The sequence below is a fragment of the Entelurus aequoreus genome, linkage group LG06 (assembly GCF_033978785.1).
Source record: "Entelurus aequoreus isolate RoL-2023_Sb linkage group LG06, RoL_Eaeq_v1.1, whole genome shotgun sequence".
In the NCBI taxonomy this organism is placed as follows: Eukaryota; Metazoa; Chordata; class Actinopteri; order Syngnathiformes; family Syngnathidae; genus Entelurus; species Entelurus aequoreus.
In genome coordinates this window covers 70,608,524-70,617,798 of record NC_084736.1, presented here as the reverse complement: position 1 = coordinate 70,617,798, position 9,275 = coordinate 70,608,524, and the positions used below count along the sequence as shown (strand labels likewise).

Genomic DNA, 9,275 nt, shown 5'->3' with positions numbered 1-9,275 from the left:
GATCATAAAACAACAATAACTTACTCTACAATGTCTACTCTCACTGGAATACCGACTGATGATATGTTCATATATTCTCGCTTTGATAAAAGATTAATCATAATCCAAACAAACAAACAAAAAAACAACAAACAAACAAAAGACAAAAACAAAATGTGTTCATGTCTTTCTTAGTGAATTATTGACATTCACTAAGTTGAATGTCAAAGTTGACCAACTTCTTGGTCTCGGTTTATGGCCATAACTTTCTACTATTGAGGTGAGAGACATGATTTATAATCTAGAATTAGCTTTTACCAGCTCAGAGGTAATGCAGCAGCAGTTCGTCGGCTCAATAGGTCAAAACTGTAACTAAATAATAATAAATAAAATAATAATAAGCTAGTTTGCTCTCATTGATCACGGTGCCACTAAATGTAGTTTGTCTGCGTTAGCACTTATAATAACAAAATGGTTAGAATTTGATTATACTCAGGGCACTAGATGTAAATAGAGTATTTCTGGCAGTTTTTAGATGCCTTTTTACTCAGTGGCCTAGTGGTTAGAGTGTCCGCCCTGAGAACGGTAGGTTGTGAGTTCAAACCCCGGCCGAGTCATACCAAAGACTATAAAAATGGGACCCATTACCTCCCTGCTTGGCACTCAGCATCAAGGGTTGGAATTGGGGGTTAAATCACCAAAAATGATTCCCGGGCGCGGCCACTGCTGCTGCTCACTGCTCCCCTCACCTCCCAGGGGGTGATCAAGGGTGATGGGTCAAATGCAGAGAATAATTTCGCCACACCTAGTGTGTGTGTGACAATCATTGGTACTTTAACTTTAACTTTTAGAGGACTTTATGGGTGTAATAGCGTACTCCCGTTAGCTGCATTGTTAGCCACCTGCCACTTGAAGTATTTTACGAAAAATACTGTCCCTCTTTAATAGTGAGCTGATTATGATACCTTTGCTGCCCAGTTGTTTTAGCTTGATTTCTTACACTTCTGAGTTTCATTTGCAAGTATTATATAGTAGACTTGGCATGCAGTTGCAATTCCAGGACAACAGATGGCAGTAGTCTATAGTCTATGGTTTGTTGCCTAGTCAGCGAGCAGTATTTGCCATTAAATGCCTACTGAAACCCACTACTACCGACCACGCTGTCTGATAGTTTATATATCAATGATGGAATCTTAACATTGCAACACATGCCAATACGGCCGGGTTAACTTATAAAGTGCAATTTTAAATTTCCCGCTAAACTTCCGGTTGAAAATGTCTATGTATGATGACGTAAGCGTGTGACGTCACTAGCTAAACGGAAGTATTAATACACCATTGAATCCAATACAAAATAGCTCTGTTTTCATCTCAAAATTCCACAGTATTCTGGACATCTGTGTTGGTGAATATTTTGTAATTTGTTTAATGAACAATGAAGACTGCAAAGAAGAAAGTTGTAGGTGGGATCGGTGTATTAGCGGCTGGCTGCAGCAACACAACCAGGAGGACTTTGACTTGGATAGCAGACGCGCTAGCCGACGCTAGCCGCCGACCGCACGGATGATCGGGTGAAGTTCCTCGTCCTTCCGTCGATCGCTGGAACGCAGGTGAGCACGGGTGTTGATGAGCAGATGAGGGCTGGCTGGCGTAGGTGGAGTGCTAATGTTTTTATCATAGCTCTGTGAGGTCCCGTTGCTAAGTTAGCTTCAATGGCATCGTTAGCAATAGCATTTTTAAGCTTCGCCAAGCTGGAAAGCATTAACCGTGTATTTACATGTCCAGGGTTTAATAGTATTGTTGATTTTCTGTCTATCCTTCCAGTCAGGGGTTTATGTATTTTGTTTCTATCTGCATTTGAGCCTGATGCTATCACGTTAGCTCCGTAGCTAAAGTGTTTCGCCGATGTATTGTCGTGGAGATAAAAGTCACTGTGAATGTCCATTTCGCGTTTTCGACTCTCATTTTCAAGAGGATATAGTATCCGAGGTGGTTTAAAATACAAATCCGTGATCCACAATAGAAAAAGGAGAAAGTGTGGAATCCAATGAGCCCTTGTACCTAAGTTACGGTCAGAGTGAAAAAAGATACGTCCTGCACTGCACGCTAGTCCTTCAGTCTCACGTTCCTCATCCACGAATCTTTCATCCTGGCTCAAATTAATGGGGTAATCGTCGCTTTCTCGGTCCGAATCGCTCTCGCTGCATTGTAAACATTAGGGAAATGTGAGCAGCCCTCCAGCTTGTGACGTCACGCTACTTCCGGTAAGGGCAAGTTTTTTTTTTATCAGCGACCAAAAGTTGCGAACTTTATCGTCGATGTTCTCCACTAAATCATTTCAGCAAAAATATGGCAATATCGCAAAATGATCAAGTATGACACATAGAATGGATCTGCTATCCCCATTTAAATAAAAAAAAATTCATTTCAGTAGGCCTTTAAGCTGAATCAAGTCTTTTGTTGCACCCTAATAAAAGTGTTTATACAGTAAGTAGTGCACTTATAACACACCAACTGTTTGATTGTACCATGCATCTTAGTTGTAGTTATCATTACAAAATTTGGAGATGTTGAATTTGCCATGTAAAATCGCAAATGCTAATTAGGAGCTTGTCTGTTGCAAATCCAATGTAAATAACATTGAGCTAGCACATTTTTAAACGAAGCCTTATTGTCCGTTAAAGTGTTTTCTACCAGACATACTTTCTTTGTCTGCATGGCAATATGCACCATTACCAAGAGGCAGTTTAACCATGAATTGATTAACAACTTAAACACGTTGAAAAACTTATTCGGGTGTTACCATTTAGTAGTCAATTGTACGGAATATGTATTGTACTGTGCAATCTACTAATAAAAGTCTCAATCAAACTGAGTTCGCTGCTTGCTGATTGAGTGCTTGTTTCCTCGCCAAGTGTTTGAGCCGGCCAAGTCTGCAACCGGGCATGTCGCGTAACAATGGTATCGAAATATGGTACCGTTTAATATGAGGTGAATCGATACCCAGTAGTACCAGCGGAATTCTGTCTGTTACTATAAAAGTATTGAATTCGGGACCTATCCCTACTTAGAAGTACCCTTATTATGCATTTATTATGAATAAGGTACAAATGGACGACCACTTACTATATTTTGGTAATTAATTGCTAAACAAACAATTCACTTACAACTGTTAATGCTGGCTCTAGCTGGCTTGTTTATGCTCTTCCCAAATGTTCCAGGGCTACACTAAGGAACTATTAAACTATCCATTACGCATTCATTAACACTAAACCACGGTACACTTGTAATAGCTGCCTTCATTATTCCTAATGAGCACCAAGTTTGCTGGTGACTATTAATGACTCCAAAGATATGCAGCTCATATTTCCGTGTAAGATGTGTGGTAAACAGTTAATTGGACAGACCGTGCTGTGCATAAATGATAAAGATTTATCTGCTGTGCTGGGTGTTGGGCAGGGTCCAATGAGGCCCCATGGCTGGCAAAGTGCTAGATAATGCTAATATGTGCTAAAGTGTTGTTGGGATTAGTGATGTGCAGATTGATACTGAAATATCAATGCCGTCAATACCAGATCTTTATGCTCTAATATCGTTCTTCAAATTACAATAGTGATACTTTTGATACTTTAGGTATCCAAACTTTTTCATTCTAAGGGCCGGATAATGAAAAGTCAAAGTATGCGGGCGCCATATTCATAACATTTTTATTTAAAAAATGCAAAAAACAGTTTTTGTGTCAGCTATTTGGATATTTGGTGACTCTATATATTATTATTAATTATTATTTAGAAGATTTTAGCTTTTTCCCATTACATACCAATTGTTTTGCTATTTTTTCTTACATTTTTACTATTTTGTAAGAATAGAAGAGAATATTAGTAATACAATTGTGTAACTGCATAACCCAGTGGGTCAAAAATTCTGCCTGTATGACAATATTATTGATCAGTTACACATTTAACAGTCTTTTTTTGTGTTTTTATTGTTGTTGTGAACGACACTATACCCCCTGCAAGATCAATACACAGCTGCTCTTTGGCAGCCTTAAGCTCCCTTATGAACAGTACCGCACTTCCATCCTTCACAATAAAAGTGAGGTGTGCAACATCCGGTCTGACTGTCCTAACAAAATCAAGTACCTTGCATAAACACTTTGTATTTAAAGCACTCATTGGTATTTGTATGTTACAAAATAATTATGCTTCGGCAGGTCAACAAAAGATTTTTGCATTTGATTAACAAACATTTTATTAAATATAATTTATTACACAAAAAGCACACCCTCTCAGTGTAAAAGGTAATTCTAAACATTTTAAATGTAGTTTAAACATTTTTTAAAAATTTGCATTGCAGTCGACATGCATTTAAACTACAATATAAAGTTCCACTTTAAGTACGTTACACTTAAACCTCTAACGTTTTAGTTATTAATGGCTCTTCTGCTCTGGCAACACTAAATTGGCCCTAGTGTGTGAATGTGAGTGTGAATGTTGTCTGTCTATCTGTGTTCTCCCTGCGATGAGGTGGCGACTTGTAGGGTGTATCCGTGCGCCCGAGTGCAGCTGGCATAGGCCCCAGATACCCCACCACCACCACCACCACCACCTCCAGAGGGACAAGCGGTAGAAAATGAATGGATGAAGGGCTCTTCTTCCCTCACCAAAGAATGCCCAATATGATATGAATCTCTGCTTGCACAATGTGAAAACTTGTTTTCAGACTTAAAGTTTAAATCTATTCCTGAAACATGAAACTAAGAAACAACACAAAAATATTATAAAGTAATATTCTAAATTATTTAAATTGATTTACTTTTAATTGTTGTATAATGTGCAGCACTTTGGGAACAGTTTGTTTTGTCAGTAGTGCAATATAGATAAAGTAGACTGGATTGGATAAACTCAACTGTTTTTTATAAGAATTATGCCAAAATTGCACATATATTTAAATGGTTTGAATAGACAATATAATACAATAATTAGAATTAAGAAATATGTGCTGTGTCCATAAAACAAATTAAATCAATAATAAATAAAGTTCTCATGAATAAATGATTGTTTATAGGTTAGGATTCACATAATGAGATGGTGTAATTATGACAAAAGATCAAATACAAATGTCCACTAGAGAGGATGCAGGTTCTTAGTAATATAAGATATCCATATTTATATATTAAGAAAATTATAAACTTTTTATTGTATTTATTTATTTTTTAACACTATGGATTTAATGGATGTCTGGCCAAAGGAGCTCAGATTAGTACATTTTCAAAAGTCATTATTATTGATGTGTTGCATACCAAGGGTCTTCAACGTTTTCTAGGCCAAGGACCCTCAAACTGATGGAGAGATGGAGCGGGTACCCCTTACTTACGTTTGTATATATTCTGAATACAATTGTAATTTTGTTTTAAATCAAACTGATCTCAAAGGTAATTTGTTATTGTACATTACTTAAATATTCAAATAATACAGTATCGTGCCACAAATCGGTAGCTGGCAGCTTGCGCCACTAATTACTAGCTATCTCACATGCAAACATGAATACAATAATAGAATTATTAATAATTATTATGCAAGGTACAGTGAGGCCACGTTTTTACAATTTCTAAACTACACTACAGTGTTAGATCAGTGTTAATGTGTATTTGAAGTAGGTCTATCAAAATTAACGAGTTAACTAATGTGTTTAAACACCAAAAATTGTCGCATTAATCATGTACACACATAGATTAATCATGCAATGTATTTTGACCGTACAAGCTTTTTTACCTTAACCGCTATACGGTCAACAATCAGATCAATGCATACGTATATTTTACTACAAATTACTAAGAAAAAGAAATTTAGATAAAACTGTTTCCAAATAAATGACATGCATTCAAGTAAAACATTTGAAAACATTCCTGGATGAGGTTATGACAGTAAAATGTGTACAAATGTTGAGGTATTTTCTTAAGCAAACTTTAATTATGCAAGCGAGTAATCACCTATGATTAATCCAAATTCCAAAATGTGATTAATCTAACTTGGAAAAAACAGCCCTAATTTAAATACATTTAAATGTAAGATATTTTCAAAAGTCTAATCAACCCAAAATTTTACAACCCCCTGCAGTACATCTGCGGACCCCTGAGAGTCACGGACCCCCTGTTGACGACCTCTGCTGTATATTATGTCCTTGGGTGTCCAGAATGGTGACAATAAATAAAGTGTGGTATTAATATCATAATATGTTTGAAGCTAAAATTAACGAAACATGTGTGACAGTGAAGGAAAGGTTATCAATTGGTTGAGCCACAATAGGTGTGTCTCTAAAACAGGGGTGTCAAATGTATGGCCCACGGGCCGGATCAGACCTGCGAACAGGTTTTATCCAGCCCGCGGGATGAGTTTGGTAAGTATAAAAATGAGCCCGAAATTTTTAAATCAAAGAAACTGCTGTCCTAAATGTGTCCACTAGATGTCGCAATAGCAATTATTTGTAACTTTGTAGATGATGCTACATATGTAAAAAAAACCAAAAAACCACATGATGTAAGTGCACCAGTGGAAGAAAATGAGCAAACTACATAAATAACATCCTGTAATTTGATTTTGATATTATTTTTTTATCTTGTTAGATTGAAAATGAACACCAATGAGTTGACTGATGAACATTATCACATAATTTATTCAGAAAGTATAAATAACGACAAATAAAGATAGAATACTATTAACCGTAACATGTAAGTGTAAAAAAAACAACTGCAACATTATTGTTGTTCTATTTTTAAACAAAGAATACAATCTGAAGTTGTCTTTATTTTTAAGTTATCGTGCTGTGATTTTACCAGTCCGGCCCACTAGGGAGTAGATTTTTCTCCATGTGACCCCCTGATCTAAAATGAGTTTGACACCCCTGCTCTAAAAGGATGTATTGATGTGACAGTTTTACACATAACCCTGCTTAAGAGGACAAAGGCTGAATGAGGACATCACTCAGTGACTCTAATAAAAAATGTTGGTAACACTTTAGTATGGAGAACATATTCTAAGTAACAAAGACTTAATTTAGAGTTATTTGGACACTAGGGGAACATATAAGGGTTAGGGTTACTAATAAGCAATAATTCTGAGGTTATTGAGGGAAGACTCTTAGTTAATGGCTTACTGGTTGTATAATAAGGCCATGAAGAATAAGGCATTAATAAGTACTTAATAATGACCAATTAAGAGCCAATATGTTACTTATTTGCATGTTATTAAGCAACTAATTAATGGTGAAAATGTTCCCCATACTAAAGTGTTACCAAAATGTTCATTGTTTTGGCAGGTTTAGAACGAGCAACAAAGCATGAGCAGTCATTTTCTGAGAAAGTAAAAGTATAAAAAAACTTACAATTTGGGTTCAGGTTGTGTCAAGTCACTGAACAGTGTGTTGCCGTAGGGCTGGAGAGGAACTGGCGAGACCTCTTCACTCCTGTGGCTCCCTTGAGTACTAACCAGGCTACTAGCAGTCGGAGTTTTCTGGAAGGAGCCTGCCAGGCCGGGCTCGGTCGGCCACGAAAAGCAGGAGCATCGAGTCCTCACTTCTTTATAGAGCGCGTTGAGCCGCAGGGTGGACAGCCACGGGCAGCCCAGAAGGTTCTTGAAAGCCGCGCGGAACTCAGGACTGCGGCAGTAGATGATGGGATTGAGGCCGGAGTTGACGTAGCCCAGCCAGTTTAAAAGTCTGAATATCCTGTCTGATGGGATCCTCCGGTCGAAGGCGTTGATGATGTTGGCGACGAAGAACGGCAGCCAGCACACGGTGAAGGTCCCCATGATGATGCCCAGTGTTTTTAAGGCTTTGTGTTCTTTAACAGCCAACAACCGCGATGGTCTTCGCCTGACGCCCTTTTTCCCCATGCTCACCGACTGGAAGACGTTGTTGTGGTGGGAATCAACCTGCATTTGCAGCGTTGGACACTCGTGCTTGAAACGCATCCTGTTCTTATCGATGAGCTGCACCTGCCGCCTGGCTATGAGGAAGACCTTCGCATAGACAAAGATCATTATGAAGAGAGGAACGTAGAAAGACACTGTGGAAGAGACGATGGCGTAGGCCCGGTTGGTGACAAAGTCACAGCAGGCGGGGTCGTCGTAGCACAGCCTGGCTTCGTATTCGTCGTCAGCGCGCCAGTAGCCATTCATAATCGGCACGAAGGAGATCAAGGCGGAAACGAGCCACACTAAACAAACGATCGCTCTGGCGCGCCACTTACACAGCAGAACCTGGTGTCTGAGCGGCCTCGTAATGGCGATGTAGCGGTCCACCGCTATCACGCACAGGGTCTCGATACTGGCCGTCACGCACAAGACGTCCACCGACGTCCAGAAATCGCAAGAGACTCCGTCCAGCTGCCAGTTGCCCGTCAACACAATGGTGGCTCCGAGGGGCACCACCAGGACCCCCATGATGAGGTCAGCGCACGCCAAAGACATGATGAAGATGTTGGTTGTGGTCTGCAGCTGGGACGTGGAAGCAACAGCGATGATGACCAGCAGGTTTCCCGCCACTATGATGGCAATGACCGTGACCAAAACCAGGAGGATCCAGGACCCCTCAGCAGGGTGGTACGGGGACGTGACGTTCCCCAAGACAGACGCTAATGTGCTGAGGTTGCCATCCATTATTCACAAGTTTACCGCATCAACTCTTGCAAACAATTTAAAGTTCTTACATGTCTGGCCTCAGGAGGGTTCCCTTCGCCGCGCTAAGACTTCGACCCAGGCTTCCCACGCTTCCAAAGACGAGGACCTCTTAATAGAGTCAACATGTTCTCTGCAAAAAAGTATCTCAAAGCTGAAACATCCTGAGTTGCTGGATCTGACGCAAAAGTCCCAACTTTAAAAGCTGTTTTGCAAAGGGGGAAGAGAAAAAAAGTCAGCCTTATCAGGTGCGTGTCTGCTGGGACTATCAAGAACTGCTGCACTTTGATAATGATGGGGAAGAGTGACGCTGTGGCAAGAAGTGCACGAGTGCATAGAGTGAGAGCCCACCTTTTTCTTTTTCTTCTCGCTCTCTCACTCGCTCTCTCTCTCTCTCTTCCTTTCTCCCGCCCTCCCTCTCAGCTGTCTATGAGTGTGCAGGCCGAGGGGAGGAGTTAAAGTGTGTGAGCGCTAACCTAACATGCATTGGTGGCTTGACCTATTGAAGAGGACACATAAACAGTGACAACATCAACCAATCTGGGGACATTGACTTTTAATTATCTTCAATGCCAAACGGGACATAATAGTCCTTAAAATTGTTGTTAATATATTAGTGTA

At 39.7% G+C, this 9,275-nt stretch overlaps 1 protein-coding gene across 2 annotated transcripts in view; it reads right to left on the bottom strand.

Moving 5' to 3' along the window:
- adrb3a (adrenoceptor beta 3a) overlaps positions 1–9,016 on the bottom strand; it is a 29,658-nt gene extending 20,642 nt beyond the window's left edge. Inside the window, exons 1-2 of one of the 2 annotated variants that reach the window (XM_062051416.1) lie at positions 8,687–9,016; positions 7,363–8,619 (exon numbers count right to left, since the gene is read on the bottom strand). In XM_062051416.1, the coding sequence (XP_061907400.1) occupies positions 7,363–8,447 (1,085 nt within the window). In that variant the 5' untranslated portion in view covers positions 8,448–8,619; positions 8,687–9,016. Of the gene's footprint in view, positions 1–7,362 lie in introns of both variants that reach the window. The other variant, XM_062051414.1, reaches the window with a different exon arrangement.
- Positions 9,017–9,275: the final 259 nt, after the last annotated feature.